The following is a 17,727-nucleotide window of genomic DNA, read 5'->3' as shown; positions in this document are numbered from 1 at the left end:
TCTATGTGGCGTTGTTTACGGTCATATAATAAAGGACTTGCAAAGGGTTTTGGTCCACGAGTTTTTCAAACATCAGTTACGGCTCTTTCCTAGTGAAGGTTAACAAACAAGAGATAAGGGAGAGAGAACAAAGATTGTCCTTTATGAATTTGTTTTAACGATATAGAGGACTATGGGAATGTTCTACATAAACATATACTCGACAAACACAAAACACAAATGCTTTGTGTAAAAATTGTTCAACAACTTAAACAAAAACGTATAATCTTTTCAAGTGTACATTCCGCCGCTTATTTGAACCGAGCCCCTGAGCTGACATCAACACAGATCTTTTTTCGGGAGAAATACTTATCATATTTCGTTGAAACGAAATCTGAAAGGATTATTTTGCTATAATTTATATTATTTCGACATCTTTGTTCCTTTTCTCTTCCCAAAACTTTTTCAATTTATATCAAAATATTACAGGATCACATGGAATCAAATTTACATATATTCCTGTATCGTATAGACAATGGTAGAAACGTACGGCACACGTACCTGTTCAATCGGTTCCCTGCGTACATGTTAAACCGGTTATTACCAACTTTTTACATTATCAAATTCCATGGAAATCTATAGGTGCAACGAACATATCAATGTCTATCATATGCATGAAATTTATATTCCGAAAATAACGTATTCGATACGCCTAAATGTGGAATAAGAATATTAACGACATTGTCCTCCACCGACAAATACAAACAAATATTTATTTTACTTTCTTTGGTTTATTCAAGAAATGTACACTTAATGTGTATATGATATATAAGCAGATCTCGCTACACGTTTGGTTATATACACTTATAGGGTTTGTTAAGTACATTTTTATTATGTAATATGGTTTGCAAATATAAATGTCTTAATCTTCATGTTTGTTGGTCATATGCCTTCTCAATGATGCTTGGTGCTTATAGGCCTTGCCACACACTGTGCATGCGAAGTACTTTCCGTCACCGTGAGTCTTTAAATGCTCCCGCATTTTAGTTTGTGCTACGGTTTTATGTCCGCAAAGATCACAATATATGTTCTTTTTCACTTCCCTCTCTTCTTCGATGTTGGAGTAGATCTCCTCTTGTGGCAAATTACTGACACATTTTACACACACGAAAGTGCGTTCTTCGTCATGGACACTGCATCTGAAATGAAGGCAGCCATGTAAACGAAACGACAGTGTGATATCAGTCGTGTATTGTTATTACCTCGACAGTTAGTATTAAGGCATGCATTATATAAACCATTAAGTTTATGAATCATAATTTAAAGTAAAGTTCGGATTCACGTGACGTATATTGTGAGAGGAACATATGTTTACCCGTGTTTGAAATGGAAATCATTTCCCGCAACAAGTAAACGACAGGGTCCCATAATGCCTTTTCACGTCAATGACAAGATTTCGATTATACTTGAAGATCTCCCCTCACTGACCACAGAAACTGCCAGGTATTGTCTAAAATATGATACTCCTGTGATATGATTGACGATAGATGTTTTTCTCCCACCTCAGAAAAGTAGATCCAAAACTTTGAGCATGCTAGAAATTCTTATCTTGCCCACGGGCAAAGATAAAACAAGTACCCGTATGGAACTCCTTTTCTATTGTCATCACCTCCCTTGTTGAAGACCGTCATCTCATGGAAACCTTGTCTGGTGGCAATATTTAAAATCAAAATTAATTATGTCTCGCTTCAAATGGAACCATAAAAAAGCATCTACCATGCCCGCTCGTGTAAGATAGGTTCGATATACCTATTTTACACTCTCGGTCATGGGAGATACTAATAGTATCGAGTGAGTGTAAGTATTCAATTCATTTTGTGACTATCTATACTACTTTAAGTTCGAGTTTTATGAAGGCAATCAGAATATACATTCTATATCGCACTTCTGTCAATCATATGGTGATTTTATTATTGCTTTCACTGATAGCATTTGTTCGAAATTTATTTCACTCAATCCGATAAACTTTTTCTATTCAGACGTATCCTAAATTGTTTAAATGATACAATCATTATTGGTAAATATAATATATTGACAAGACACACATTCTATAATTTAAATGTTAGATCCCCTGTCTTGAGGCACAATGCCAGGAGGTACTGAACAAGGGACCGCACAAAAAGACTAACAATACATGCATCACAATATTTCAAAAGCAGAGACATCGAAGGTGGATTTCAGTACATGTTCAGTTGCGATATATCTATCAAAATTCAGAAAAAGTTACATTTGGCGTTATTTTTGGCAGAGTCCTAGTATATATGCTCGAAATAATTCGACTAACACTGAGTTAAAATGCTTTACTACTCGTATGTTTTTGTATGAAATTATGAATAGTATTGCTATGATAACTCAATGTCTAAATGATAAATATATATCTGAATTATTTATTGTTATATTATTTGACAAATTACAGTAGCACCTTTAAATACTATTGCTGGGGGTGTTTGGACAGTAGCCTGGGGCACGTGTGGTTGACAGTAGTAAGGATCAACCCTACAACAACCAAAACTATGTCCATTTCTGAGTTCGATAACCTCAGCAATTGCATCGCTTCATAACTGCAACACTATTCAAGCAATTTATTTCTTATATACACCCCACCCCCACAATTATGGCATAGAATGATGGAGTATGACGTCGACGTTCACAACGTTGAATTTTAAAGTCGATCAACGTATTTTTTCATCACCCAAAATACATATGTACATTTTTTTACACATATATATTGTGCTATGAAAATGATTAATAATTTGACTAACACTCTACTATTTTTTAACATCATTGTTATTATAACTTAAAAAACCATTGTTGTATTTGTATTAATGAAAGTCTTTTGAAACAAGTAGTATATCTGTCATGTGATGTTTTACATCTGTATGCTCATGTTCCTGGCCTCTTACTTTATGTTTGTGATTGTTTGGATGCCGATAAGGGACTTTGTAATCTAATAATCTGTAATCTAAGTCAAAATAATCGTATATTATATCCCGTTGTCTTACATAATTTATATAAATCTGAATACCACTTTATGTTATGTTACCTTCTCCATTTTACTCTGATTTACATATTTCCAGATTATAGATATATGTTTATAATGTAATGTAACTTGTTTTAGCAGAATGTTCACTTAACCCCTTTTAAACATAAAAATAAACATTTGAAGATTATCAGCTTGGCTACTTTCCATCTATAGAGGTTTTGAAGCTGGATGGTTTGTAATTTGAAAACAAACTTGCTAAACAAGCTATATCTTCTTGACCTTACTTTTCACCGCATTGCTTGCACTTGAACAAGTATTTTCTTCCAAATTTTTAAACGAATTTACAAACAATTCAAACAAAGTGGTCACTTTTCGAATACAACGTTATTTGAATTATTGGTAATTCGCTTTCGAGTACAAAGTGTCATGATCCATTTTGAATGCAAAAATGATACTGTGGCCAATATACTGTAATTCGTTTAATGTATAATGAACATTACAACATTGTACATTTTATAAATGTAACATAAATATATAATTGAGGCTATCACACGTTAAGGTTCCAATTTCTACAGTTTAACTGGCTTTAAACGTATGTTCTGTAGGTGCACAAGCGATTCCCAACACAGACACAAGACACACTCTCGGTGTAAGTACACTCGGGCAGTTATTACATGTAATGATGGTACATATCTGGCAGTATTCATAAACTATTTACATCATGATAAATCATCGTCATCGAACAAATCCTCTGAATCACGTAGTATCACAATGCACTCCCCGTGAAGGTAGGCTTTGGACGGTCCTAGGTGCAGCTCTTGTGGGACAGATGTCCGTTCACAGTCTTCAACAATCTGTACTCGGGAGGGCGCGGTATCATTACTCCGATGTGACGCATATTTACTTTTATTGCCATGATTGTTCCGCTCTACACCATTTAATTGATCCTTTGCATGCTTTTCCTGTGGATGCAGTATAATGATTCAATAATGAGGATGTCTTTCGACGACACTTTGTATAACACACTGAACTCAATAACAACATAACATTATAACATTTGATAAACACAAAAATGTTGGTTTAAAAAAGGTCCAACCCAGTGAGAGAATAACATAATGTACAAACGATGTTTAGCTATTTTGAAGGATTGTTTTTTGTTTCTTTTTATTTTTACTTTTTTGAGGGGTGAACTGACAAATGCTCATATGGTAACCGAGTACTTACTCCAAATCTATATAGGCAGTGAGCGAGGTGATGTATGGGGTCTCTAGGCCGCAACTCCACAATCTCGACCAGGATGGGTGGCAGGCACTCCTTCATAAGGAGCTGGAGCCGCGCGGCGTAGGCTTCCCCTTCCCGTCCTGCAATAGTCAAATCAACCGGGTGTAACCGTAATTATAATGAATATAGAATAATCCACAAAGACATGTAAAGCTACAAATAAATGATGACAGAAATGTAATATACTTTTTTATATAGATTAAAAACATAATTAAAGTGTACTATTACACGTGTTTGGTTGAAGTTATATATATTTCACACCATTAAACATTAAACAGAATTCCAAACGTACATCTAAATGTTTGGGTCTTAATTTTGTTATATTTTTTCAACCAAGTCTGACTCCAAATGCATGTTTGGTAAGCTTTTATTATTATTATTATTATTATTATTATTATTATTATTATTATTATAATGCCGGAATAAAATAGAACATTTATTATTTACTTGGGCATGTACCTTGGGTGTGCTCGCCGCTCCCCCGGAGAGGCCAAACATTAATGCTTGCAAGATTTAATTTAAATAGAAAAGGAGAAGAGAATACAATAAATCAAAACAATTTTCCAAAACACAGCTTAGTTATGGAATACATGGAGAAGGGAAAACATACACACACAAAACAACAACAACAACAACAAAAACAACAACAACAACAACAACAAAAACAACAACAGATACATATTTACGCATACATGTACATGTACATGTATGCAAAATTCTTCAGGGTATAAATTAAATTTAATATATTGAATTAAACTGATTATTTAAAAAAAAATATTTCGAAAGCTGGTGTCTCTCAGATATGCAACAATAACACAACTGGAACAATGTCTATACTGTTTATGTTTAATGCACAATATACATGTTGTATGTAAATTGTGTGTCCCTTATCTATAATATGATTATATTATATACATACATTGTAGAGCAAATGACCTCATTATTAAAGATAATGAAAAATAATGTCATGTTTCAGCATCCACATACCTGTTCCGTCATTTCCACCTGCCATCATAGAGATGTTTAGCATCCATCATCATTTTCATGGTAGTAAATGATAAAAAACATGCGTTAATTGATATTTAAGTGGTATACCTTACTAACTCAATTTGATTGGCTGTTGCTATAAACTAAAGGGAGGCCACATTATAAATATGGAGGTTAAACCCCAAAATAATTTATTTAGATAAAGAATAAGAAAAGTAGATCTTTTTGTCATAAATTTTACTATGAATTTTATACTTATATTTTATGAATAGGAAAAAAGAGCTTGTTAATCATAAATGGAAATTTTGAAAATTGATATTTGTAAACAAGTTGAATTATCTTTCTTGACCACTCTTTCATAAGAAGATACCGAAAATGAAAGTAGAATACACATTTATATTGTTATTGCAAGCTTTTATAGGTCTTGCTGAGGAAAAATGTTCAGCAAATGACCCAGAAAGTTGTAAAGATGGTGACGAGGGAGGACATGCGAAATCCAAATATGCAAAGGGTATGTACAATGTCCTATTCCAAAAAATCCCAAACCACATTTTAACACGAACTATGTACTTATTACTATATTAGTGCTTACAGATATTCTGATGTGGCAAATCACATAATTTCCTTTAGAATCAGAGAAAGACATGAATACAACGTCAGTCTTATGCACCAGTCAATTGTATCCACAGCCCCACCAGGTCCGGGGAATAGCGGGGACTTTGACTTTCGGTCCAGTCAACCCCGGGTAAAATCCCCGTCCTGCGGGGACAAACTGATGGTCAAATCCCCGCCATATACCCCCGCACCCCAGGGAGCCTAAGTAAGGCCCATTCCCCGCTATATTTTGCGCGAAGACAAATCCACCTCATTCACCCGGCACTGCGGGGCCACCTGAAAGGTAAAAACACGGCCCATTTCCCCGGCTATCCCCGGTATAACCCCGGACCTGGGGGGCCGTGGTTACAATTGACTGGTGCATTATTTCATAAATTTAAAATATGGATAATCCAGGCTTTATCAGGTCTTGCAGTCAGTGCTAAATGGTTTTTCAATCTTGGTTGTATGGTCTTAATCAAGACTGTAAATTCATTTAGTCTTCCACCAAATAACTGTCAGTTATTGACATTTGTCTTACTCTTAGTAATTTTGCACTGACAATAAATTTTTATCTTAAATTTCTCTAACATGTATTGCACTACTGTATACCAGTTTGGTGGAAATCACATGGATTAAGCCCTACCCGGTAATTTGGATTAATCTGTTCATGGTTGATGATTCAGTAAATGTTTCCTTGTTTTCAGGGACCAACACAAAATGGAATAACTACTTAGAAAAAATAGAACAGGCAGTTTTAGAATACACAGACTGCAACCAGGACGACTGTTCCTGTCATGCTAGGTGACATGTTTTGTTAATTAAGGATAACAACATAAGTGGCACACATGTTAAAGCAAAATATACATTGCATTTACAGATGACATTTCAATCTTGTCTTTGACTAAAGTTCAGAAATTACTGAATACATATTTTCAGTTTGATTTCTCCCCTGGTTTACTGTGTGATTTATCCCCTGGTTTACAGTGTGATTTATTTCCTGGTTTACAGTGTGATTTAATCCCTGGTTTACAGTGCTATTTGTCCCCTGGTTTAGTGTATGATTGATCCTTTGTTTTAAAGTATGATAGACACTGACCTGGGAGTGTGGGAGGATAGTGGAATCTCTAGGGAGAATCTGGAGTCGGCAAAGCAGCGGGGTACCCATTACCAGATAATCAACCACAAATTGTACAGGGAAAAAGATTGCATGTTTCCAGCAAGGTGAGATTTGAGGGGATAGGTTTGATTAGGGGGTTATTTCATCAGAGTTCTAAACTAGTGTTTGGTAAAAAATACCCACATTTTATTAAAATGCTTGAAGCAGCAGTAGGGATATACAGTTATAAACATTTTTTAGATGTAACATTACTGACAAGTACTACATAACTAATAAATTTTATCATTTTGTTTATATTAACATATGTACAGACAAAATTTATGCTAGTGTCATAACTTAGAATGCGTTTTTGCCTCACAATGTGTTGATCTGTTTGTGTGCCTTCAGATGCAGTGGCGTGGAGCACTTTATCCTGGAGATAATCAAGAAGCTGCCCGATATGGAGTTTATCCTGAACACACGTGACTGGCCCCAATCTTCCCGGTACCAGGATCCCCTCCCCGTCTTCTCATTCAGCAAAGTGGTAAGGTGGCAGACTTGCCTTGGTCAAGGTGCTGTGCCTGCATTCAAATACAACTTTTATATCTTGTGGAAATAAACACATTCCAAAAGGGGAGATATTATTCATTAGTTAAACATTTTCAAGAACAGATTTGATATTTTTTGGATGTTTTGTTTAATGAAAAATCAAACAGTTAAGAGCTGGTTAAAATCTTTCAATGTAAAAAAATATGATTTGGTGTATGTCATTGAGACCTATGTGCTTGTGTTAAGACTTGGTGGTCAGCTCAGTTATGAACGTTTCAGGCGAAACAGAACTGGGACATCATGTATCCAGCTTGGACCTTCTGGGAGGGAGGCCCTGCAGTGTGGCCCATCTATCCAACAGGGCTGGGACGCTGGGATGAACAACGGGAAATTATACCAAGGTAAGGAAAACTGCCCTTCCTTGACTTATTTTCCTAGGTCATGTTCATACACACAAAATGTGTGAGGACAATATCACGCATATCAACAAAAGAAAAATACTTAAATCAATGTAATTTAATGCAATAATGCATATTTAACTCATCCAAATTTAGAAGAAAAACAAGTTGAGGTATTGTCAAAGTTTTGGTGTTGGCATTAGCGGCATCATTAATTGTACAAAACCTTTAACCATGGCGAAACTCATGTATAGCAATGTGCATAACTCATGCCTTGATCATTATTGAGTTATGCCCCTTGTTTAACTGAAAAAAACAAGAACGGAGTATACTGATGCGTGTTGGAATTTCCTCCATGGCTCTCTTGTTTGTAAACTACTCTTGCTTATTTTTGACTGATAATTCATCTAGAGCTGCGAAGAAATGGCCCTGGGAAAAAAAGCATAACAAGGGATATTTCCGGGGCTCACGGACAAGTGCAGAACGGGACCCTCTCATTCGCCTGTCTCGTGCAGAACCAGACCTTGTTGATGCAGAATACACGAAAAACCAGGCATGGAAGTCACTTGAGGTATCTTGACATACTAGTATTTATTCCACTATCTGAGATGTGAAAAATATCTGTAGAAATAGAAGAAAAGTAAAGCATATGGACACAAAATTTCAAAACAGAAAGCTGCCTTTATAATACCATTAATGGATAACTTTTCATTATAAACGTATTGTTTAATAGATTGATTAACGTCTTAATGTGAATTTATTATGCCCCCTTTTGAAAAAAGTGGGGTATATTGTTTTGCACATGTCGGTCGGTCGGTCGGTCGGTCGGTCGGTCGGTCTGTCGGTCGGTCGGAATACCAAATGGTTTCCGATCAATAACTTGAGAACGCTTTGACCGAGGGACCTCATACTTGGTATGTGTATTGGTCATCACCAGCAGATGAACCCTATTGATTTTGAGGTCAGTGGGTCAAAGGTCAAGGTCAGTGTGACCTTTACATGAAAAACGGTTTCCGATCAATAACTTGAGAACGCTTTGACCCAGGAACCTCATACTTGGTATGTGTATTGGTCATCACCAGCAGATGAACCCTATTGATTTTGAGGTCAGTGGGTCAAAGGTCAAGGTCAGTGTGACCTTTACATGAAAAACGGTTTCCGATCAATAACTTGAGAACGCTTTGACCCAGGAACCTCATACTTGGGAGGTGTATTGGTCATGACCAGCAGATGAACCCTATTGATTTTGAGGTCAGTGGGTCAAAGGTCAAGGTCAGTGTGACCTTAACATGAAAAACGGTTTCCGATCAATAACTTGAGAACGCTTTGACCCAGGGACCTCATACTAGGTAGGCTTATTGGTCATGACCAGCAGATGAACCCTATTGATTTTGAGGTCAGTGGGTCAAAGGTCAAGGTCAGTGTGACTGTAAGCTGAAAAAAGGTTTTCTGATTGTCCATATTTTATTTTCTTATATAGTAGACAGTAGAAATTTATATGTCACTAAATGCATGAGTTGAAGTATCAGTTTTCAGTGAACATCTAGTTTAATTATGCCCCCCTTCGAAGCAGAGGGGTTATATAATTGCTTTGCACATGTCGGTCGGTCTGTTGGAAGACCAAAGCTTGTCCGAGTGATAACTCAACAATTCCCGGACCTATGGTCATCAAACTTGACATGAAGATTAGGTATGACCAGTAGATGACCTGCCTCATATGCATCCAATGACAAATCAGCTGTCATTTCAGTCCATGCATATTTCATTCAATTGTCCAAATATTTCTGGCAACTTGGCGCTCAGGGGGCATAATGTTTGACAAACATCTCTTGTTTAGCATTTAGTTATCAATACAGTTCCTGTTTGGTTTCAGGATACCTTGGGTAAAGAGCCAGCAAAAGAAATAAGATTAGAAGATCATTGTGATTACAAGTAAGTTTGTACTGTTGCAGGTTTGTACCTTAGACACCATTTCAGACCATAATACAGTATAAAAAAGTATCTCGGATTTTACTGAAAACATTTCATTACTCATAAACCTGGTTTTTAAAGTGAAAACCAGGACACAAGGTTATAAGATTGGGTTGTGTCTTTGAGCATGCATGCGGATTGGGATGGCGTCTACAATTTGTGTCCGGGCTGTTACTTGGCAATGCATATGGGAATTTTAAAACAACATTGCAAAAATGTTCACCATGACAAGATGTTGTGTCACCTGCAAAACCCAGTCTTGGTCCAAGGTAAAGGTCACACTTTTAACCAATAACCCTGTTGTATTTTGGTTTGTCCGAGCTATAATTTGGCAATGCATTGGGATATTTAAAAAAAAGAGTAAAAAAAAGTAATTTGGCTTGTGAACACTTTGTATTAGACTTAGAAATTCTATTTAAAGTTTAAAGCACACATAAGTTGATATATTGGCAACTACTTGATGGATTGCATTGAAACTTCTTAATAATAACACTTCCTTAATTAAACAAATTAGATAAGTCTCATTTGCTTATTATGCAACTTATTGCCCTGTATAATTCTGGTTTAGGTTTTGCATCAACTCTGTATTTTAGTAATTGCTGAATGATTTTGGCTTTAAATTTTACCAAAATCTTTGCAGGCATCATTCTAATCAAATTTTATAGTGATCCATGCATGTTTTACCAATACTTTCCATCCTTAAACTCATAAGTGTCAAATGTTAAAACACACCATCTCCATGACAGCTCTTGTTTGGGTTGTCCTGGTTTTAGCTCAGACATGCATATGGTATTTAAAAAAAAAAATGGCTCAAATGTTCACCTTCTTAAGAACAAATGTTTACTTCAAGTAGCTTGCCTGTCGCCTGAGCAATGCCAATGTTAAAATAAGACTTAAGAATATAAACATTATGATATTTAATTCAGCAACCTTTCGCTGAACAATTTTCCATTCAGCATCAGGCAGAAAATAGTTGGTCACCAACACAACTCAATCATGTATCATGCATAATCAGTTACCCTTGTCCATCAGTATGCCTTTCTGTATTCCAAGCCAAATATTTATGTAATATACAAACATGTATTCCAGGTACTTGTTCAACTTCCGTGGCGTGGCTGCAAGTTTCCGGTTCAAGCACCTGTTTCTGTGTGACTCTGTGGTGTTCCATGTCGGGGAGGATTGGCTGGAGTTCTTCTACCCGGCAATGAAACCCTGGGTACACTATATACCAGTGAGACAGGACCTTAATGATGTCAAGTGAGTGACAAGGCTGAGTTTTAGGTAGAGGCCAGATCCTCTAACTATTAGTAGTTACTTTCAGTGAAGCCCAGGGTCAACTATACACACCCTGCAATGATAGCCCCGGGTCCATTATTTATACCCCACAATCAAGCCCTGGGTCCACTATTCATACCCCACAATCAAGCCCTGGGTCCACTATTCATACCCCACAATGAAGCCCAGGGTCCACTATGCATACCCCACAATGAAGCCCGGGGTCCACTATTCATACCCCACAATGTAGCCCAGGGTCCACTATGCATACCCCACAATGAAGCCCTGGGTCCACTATTCATACCCCACAATGAAGTCCTGGGTCCACTATTCACACCCCACAATGAAGCCCTGGGTTCCCTATTCATACCCCACAATGAAGTCCTGGGTCCACTATTCATACCCCACAATGAAGCCCTGGGTCCACTATTCATACCCCACAATGAAGCCCTGGGTCCACTATTCATACCCCACAATGAAGCCCTGGGTCCACTATACATACCCCACATGAAGCCCTGGGTCCACTATTCATACCCCACAATGAAGCCCTGGGACCACTATGCATACCCCACATGAAGCCCTGGGTCCACTATTCATACCCCACAATGAAGCCCTGGGTCCACTATTCATACCCCACATGAAGCCCTGGGTCCACTATTCATACCCCACAATGAAGCCCTGGGTCCATTATACATACCCCACATGAAACCCCGGGTCCACTATTCATACCCCACAATGAAGCCCTGGGTCCACTATTCATACCCCACATGAAACCCTGGGTCCACTATTCATACCCCACAATGAAGCCCTGGGTCCCCTATGCATACCCCACATGAAGCCCTGGGTCCACTATTCATACCCCACAATGAAGCCCTGGGTCCATTATACATACCCCACATGAAACCCCGGGTCCATTATACATACCCTGCAGTGAAGCCCTGATTGAACTATATATATATCCTGCAATACAGCCCTTCGGCAACTAGATATAACCTACAATGAAGCCCTGGGTCCACTATGTATTTCCCAGGAATGAAGCCATAGGTTTATTATAACTTCCCTGCAATGACAAAAGCTGATTGAATCCCTGTTTTCATTAAGAACCTGTGTGACAGATGCTCAATGAATCCCTGTTTCCACTGTATATACCTGTGTGACAGATGCTCAATGAAGCCCTGTATCCACTGTATATACCTATGTGACAGATGCTCAATGAATCCCTGTTTCCACTGTATATACCTGTGTGACCAATGCTCAATGAATCCCTATAACCACTGTATATACCTGTGTGACAGATGCTCAATGAATCCCTGTTTCCACTGTATATACCTATGTGGCAGATGCTCAATGAATCCCTGTTTCCACTGTATATACCTATTTGGCAGATGCTCAATGAATCCCTATAACCACTGTATATACCTATGTGACAGATGCTCAATGAATCCCTGTTTCCACTGTATATACCTATGTGACAGATGCTCAATGAATCCCTGTTTCCACTATATATACCTATGTGACAGATGCTCAATGAATCCCTGTTTCTACTGTATATACCTGTGTGACTGATGCTCAATCAATCCCTGTTTCCACTGTATATACCTGTGTGACCAATGCTCAATGAATCCCTGTTTCCACTGTATATACCTGTGTGACCGATGCTCAATGAATCCCTGTATCCACTGTATATACCTATGTGACAGATGCTCAATGAATCCCTGTTTCCACTGTATATACCTATGTGACAGATGCTCAATGAATCCCTATATCCACTGTATATACCTGTGTGACCAATGCTCAATGAATCCCTGTTTCCACTGTATATACCTATGTGACAGATGCTCAATGAATCCCTGTATCCACTGTATATACCTATGTGACAGATGCTCAATGAATCCCTGTATCCACTGTATATACCTATGTGACAGATGCTCAATGAATCCCTATATCCACTGTATATACCTATGTGACAGATGCTCGATGAATCCCTATATCCACTGTATATACCTGTGTGACAGATGCTCAATGAATTCCTGTTTCCACTATATATACCTATGTGACAGATGCTCAATGAATCCCTGTTTCCACTGTATATACCTATGTGACAGATGCTCAATGAATCCCTATAACCACTGTATATACCTGTGTGACAGATGCTCAATGAATCCCTATATCCACTGTATATACCTGTGTGACAGATGCTCAATGAATTCCTGTATCCACTGTATATACCTGTGTGACAGATGCTCAATGAATCCCTGTATCCACTGTATATACCTGTGTGACAGATGCTCAATGAATTCCTGTATCCACTGTATATACCTATGTGACAGATGCTCAATGAATCCCTATATCCACTGTATATACCTGTGTGACAGATTTTCAATGAATCCCTGTTTCCACTACATATACCTATGTGGCAGATGCTCAATGAATTCCTGTTTCCACTGTATATACCTATGTGACAGATGCTCAATGAATCCCTGTATCCACTGTATATACCTATGTGGCAGATGCTCAATGAATCCCTGTTTCCACTGTATATACCTATGTGACAGATGCTCAATGAATTCCTGTTTCCACTGTATATACCTGTGTGACAGATGCTCAATGAATCCCTGTTTCCACTGTATATACCTATGTGACAGATGCTCAATGAATACCTGTATCCACTGTATATGCCTATGTGACAGATGCTCAATGAATCCCTGTATCCACTGTATATACCTATGTGACAGATGCTCAATGAATCCCTGTATCCACTGTATATACCTATGTGACAGATGTTCAATGAATCCCTGTATCCACTGTATATGCCTATGTGACAGATGCTCAATGAATCCCTATATCCACTGTATATACCTATGTGACAGATGCTCAATGAATCCCTGTATCCACTGTATATACCTATGTGACAGATGCTCAATGAATCCCTGTTTCCACTGTATATACCTATGTGGCAGATGCTCAATGAATCCCTGTATCCACTGTATATACCTATGTGGCAGATGCTCAATGAATCCCTGTTTCCACTGTATATACCTATGTGACAGATGCTCAATGAATTCCTGTTTCCACTGTATATACCTATGTGACAGATGCTCAATGAATCCCTGTATCCACTGTATATACCTATGTGACAGATGCTCAATGAATCCCTGTTTCCACTGTATATACCTATGTGACAGATGCTCAATGAATCCCTGTTTCCACTGTATATACCTATGTGACAGATGCTCAATGAATCCCTGTTTTCACTGTATATACCTATGTGACAGATGCTCAATGAATTCCTGTTTTCACTGTATATACCTATGTAACAGATGCTCAATAAATTCCTGTTTTCACTGTATATACCTATGTAACAGATGCTCAATAAATCCCTGTTTCCATTATTCTGCAGGATAGCTTTTTACTCTTTATTGAATATGATCACAACCACTGAGATTTGAGCAATTATTGTGCATCTCTGTAAAATGGTAGCTTCTTCATTCACGAAAATGATTTTTATCGAATTTCAGAGAGTTGTTGCAGTTTGCAAAAGAAAATGATGAAGTTGTCCATGACATTGCAAAAAGGTGGGTTTGATAGGTATATGAACTTTATTTAAACGGTTGAACAAATTCAAAACATCCCTCACTTATTTGTCTACATGTGTACCTATATAGCCCCAATTACTTTTTGATATCAATGCAATATTTTTTTTTTTTTTAATGATTATATCCCTGTGAATTGTAGGTACATTTTAATTGTAAAATTTGTACCCATTTCATCAATTTATTGAGAGTGTCTAAATGTCTTCACTTTGCCTTTTATTGAAAAAGCCAATTATTAATCGTTGTGGTAAATATTATGCTGAAGAATCTATAACATAAGATTAACCTTAGATAAATGTAAACAATGGATTATGTGAAAGATTTTCAATACTCGATAAATTATCTACTGATTTCGCATCCTGTGCTTGTTTATAAAAAGATTAAAATAAGAAGAAATTAAATTTAAAAAAAAGTTTTGAAGGTTAACATGTTTTTATACCGCCACAAACGAAGTTTGAGGGGGTATATAGGAGTGAGCTTGCCGGTCAGTCGGTCGGTCGGTCTGTCGGTTTTCATGGTTTCCGGACGATAACTCATGAAAGGCTAGACAGATCTGAAAATTTTTTGGTACACAGGTGTAACATCAGAAGATACAGGTCAAGTTTGATATTGGGGCTGGTGGGGCCAAGGTCAAGGTCACTGTTACTAAAAATAGAAAAACGGTTTCTGGACATTAAATCATGAAAGGCTTGACAGATTTGAACAATTTTTGGTACACAGGTGTAACATCAGAAGATACAGGTCAAGTTCAATATTGGGGCTGGTGGGGCCAAGGTCAAGGTCACTGTTACTAAAAATAGAAAAACGGTTTCCGGATGATAACTCATGAAAGGCTAGACAGATTTGAACAATTTTTGGTACATGGTACACAGGTGTAACATCAGAAGGTATAGGTCAAGTTCGATATTGGGCTGGTGGGGCCAAGGTCAAGGTCACTGTTACTAAAAATAGAAAAACGGTTTCCGGACGATAACTCATGAAAGGCTTGACAGATTTGAACAATTTTTGGTACACAGGTGTAACATCAGAAGATACAGGTCAATTTCGATATTGGGGCTGGTGGGGCCAAAGTCAAGGTCACTGTTACTAAAAATACTCTGTCTATACATCTTTTAAGTTGTGTGTAGCGTGATTAATTGGACAAATTTAATATTCCCATCGAAATGGACAATCAAATATTGAATAGGAAATAATCAAAGATTTTACTAAATATTGGCATGAAAGTATCATGTATGTTTATTTCAAAAACTTTTTTTGCCTTGTTTGATTAATTTTACCTAACCTGTAGAATGACAAACAAATAAGTTTAAAAAGTAAATTAATTTTGTGTGTTTACAACACCAACTTGGGTATATATTTTATGCCTTTTTACCTTCTTGTATAACTATTACGTTTCATGAATATCAAGATTGATTATCATTATTAATTATCACCAATGTTGGATACCAATGGACGATCATCATACCATCACTTAGGTTCAGTCATGGTTGTTATATTGACAATTCCAGGGGACGACAGTTTATCTGGGACCACCTGCGAATGGAAGACGTGTCATGCTATTGGTTGAAACTGTTGAAGAGATACGCACGCTTGCAGGACTTCAAACCCACACAGAACAAGACCTTTATGCAGATCATGGCGAGATAAAACAATCCGGCGTTTAAATTCATTAATACAAACATTACATCCATGTTTTATGAGGATTTGTTACATTAACAGTAATTTAGCGAATATTTAATTGAATTTGTGCTTAAAAGCAATCACGTTCTAAGTGGACTGTAAAAGAGGCCATTGGCGTATGCAAATGTGAATGCCTATCTGTTGGATTTATCGTTGTGAGTGTGTTGTTTTGAAACTACACAAAGATTGTAAAGACCAATTGTATTGAATTTTTATTAGAATTACAAATCATTCCTGTGTTTTTGGAGGTGTCCGTTTTACAAACATTTATGTGTTTTTACAGTTGATAGCTGGTTTGTATACCATTTGCTCATTTTTGTAATGTTTATTATTAAAAATTCCATGTACTAATCATAGGCAAACATTCTCATATTGCCAATTGAACATGTACTTTCCACTATTAATGAAATAGATGAACATACATCGCGTTTACAATACAGTAGTGCCATTTCATGACAGTAATAGTGTTTGTGTTGTACATGTACTTTATTGATGTAGTGTATTATTGAATACCACCATGTCTTATTTTGTCCTACTCTTAGACATTTATAACATGTTTGTTTTTGATTTTTAATTAATTTGTAAAAAACACTGAATAAAGGACTATAAAATAAATAAAATAAAGATAGCAGAGATGTTTATGTCATGGTTTAACATGTCAGTTTTGCGCACATATTGTCAATGTCCCTGCCGGAACCTTTCGTTCATTGTGCGTGCACATAAAATAAATAGCTTAAATGTCACTCATATAATCAGATATGTTGCTATGAACAGTATCATGGTATGAAGTCGCTCTTTTTTTGATATCTTGTAGATATAAGTCTTTGTACTAATTGCTTTAAATCTAAATTCATTGGAATTTTACCACATTAAGATAATTGAAATTTAAGCCTTTCTGCTTTAATGGACAAGCATTAAAAATAAAAATATTTTTAATCAATTTTAAGTTATTGATATGGCTGACAATGTACCATGATGAAAAAAAATACATGTTTAAAAACGGGTTGCTCGTTCAAGTTTCCTGTTAAAAGACTAAATCTAGAAAATATTGTTAAAATGTTTTATTGGAAATCATTTCTAGTAAATTGATATTTTCAAATGTACACCCTCAAACATTAACTCATACTTTAAAAGCAAGCAATGTGACTGAATGTGGGTTATTAAATGCCATCTTGCCAGCTGGCACACTAAACTACTAGAATAAGTCCTGCTATCATGGAAGATTTTGTGGAAAACGTGTATTATCACAGCTAAAGGAAGTCCTACTGCTATCATGGA

The 17,727-nt window shown here is 36.8% G+C and overlaps 2 protein-coding genes across 2 annotated transcripts; one reads left to right on the top strand and one right to left on the bottom strand.

Moving 5' to 3' along the window:
- Window positions 1-3,486: 3,486 nt before the first annotated feature.
- Window positions 3,487-5,442, bottom strand: LOC128216591 (uncharacterized). Its single transcript, XM_052923206.1, has 3 exons — window positions 5,291-5,442; window positions 4,247-4,383; window positions 3,487-3,984 (listed from the first exon to the last, which is right to left on the bottom strand). The coding sequence occupies exons 1-3, from the start codon at window positions 5,331-5,333 to the stop codon at window positions 3,742-3,744; spliced, it is 423 nt and encodes a 140-aa protein (XP_052779166.1). The 5' UTR covers window positions 5,334-5,442; the 3' UTR covers window positions 3,487-3,741.
- A 217-nt stretch (window positions 5,443-5,659) lies between these two features.
- LOC128216634 (protein O-glucosyltransferase 1-like) lies at window positions 5,660-17,077 on the top strand. The gene is made up of 10 exons (XM_052923248.1): window positions 5,660-5,801; window positions 6,592-6,688; window positions 6,968-7,108; window positions 7,392-7,527; window positions 7,812-7,933; window positions 8,342-8,501; window positions 9,804-9,862; window positions 10,991-11,158; window positions 14,695-14,751; window positions 16,278-17,077. The coding sequence occupies exons 1-10, from the start codon at window positions 5,666-5,668 to the stop codon at window positions 16,414-16,416; spliced, it is 1,215 nt and encodes a 404-aa protein (XP_052779208.1). The 5' UTR covers window positions 5,660-5,665; the 3' UTR covers window positions 16,417-17,077.
- Window positions 17,078-17,727: the final 650 nt, after the last annotated feature.

The sequence above is a fragment of the Mya arenaria genome, chromosome 14 (genome assembly GCF_026914265.1).
Source record: "Mya arenaria isolate MELC-2E11 chromosome 14, ASM2691426v1".
NCBI lineage: Eukaryota > Metazoa > Mollusca > Bivalvia > Myida > Myidae > Mya > Mya arenaria.
This window is presented reverse-complemented; position numbering and strand designations above follow the sequence as displayed.

Excerpts from the sequence above, each read along its gene's own strand:
- LOC128216591 (XM_052923206.1), bottom strand. The coding sequence starts at position 5,333 with ATGCTAAACATCTCTATGATGGCAGGTGGAAATGACGGAACAG. Across the intron at positions 4,384-5,290 it reads AGGTGGAAATGACGGAACAG|GACGGGAAGGGGAAGCCTAC; the intron begins GTATGTGGATGC and ends TGACTATTGCAG. Across the intron at positions 3,985-4,246 it reads ACTGCCTATATAGATTTGGA|GAAAAGCATGCAAAGGATCA; the intron begins GTAAGTACTCGG and ends CTGCATCCACAG.
- LOC128216634 (XM_052923248.1), top strand. The coding sequence starts at position 5,666 with ATGAAAGTAGAATACACATTTATATTGTTATTGCAAGCTTTTATAGGT. Across the intron at positions 5,802-6,591 it reads GAAATCCAAATATGCAAAGG|GGACCAACACAAAATGGAAT; the intron begins GTATGTACAATG and ends CCTTGTTTTCAG. Across the intron at positions 8,502-9,803 it reads AGGCATGGAAGTCACTTGAG|GATACCTTGGGTAAAGAGCC; the intron begins GTATCTTGACAT and ends GTTTGGTTTCAG.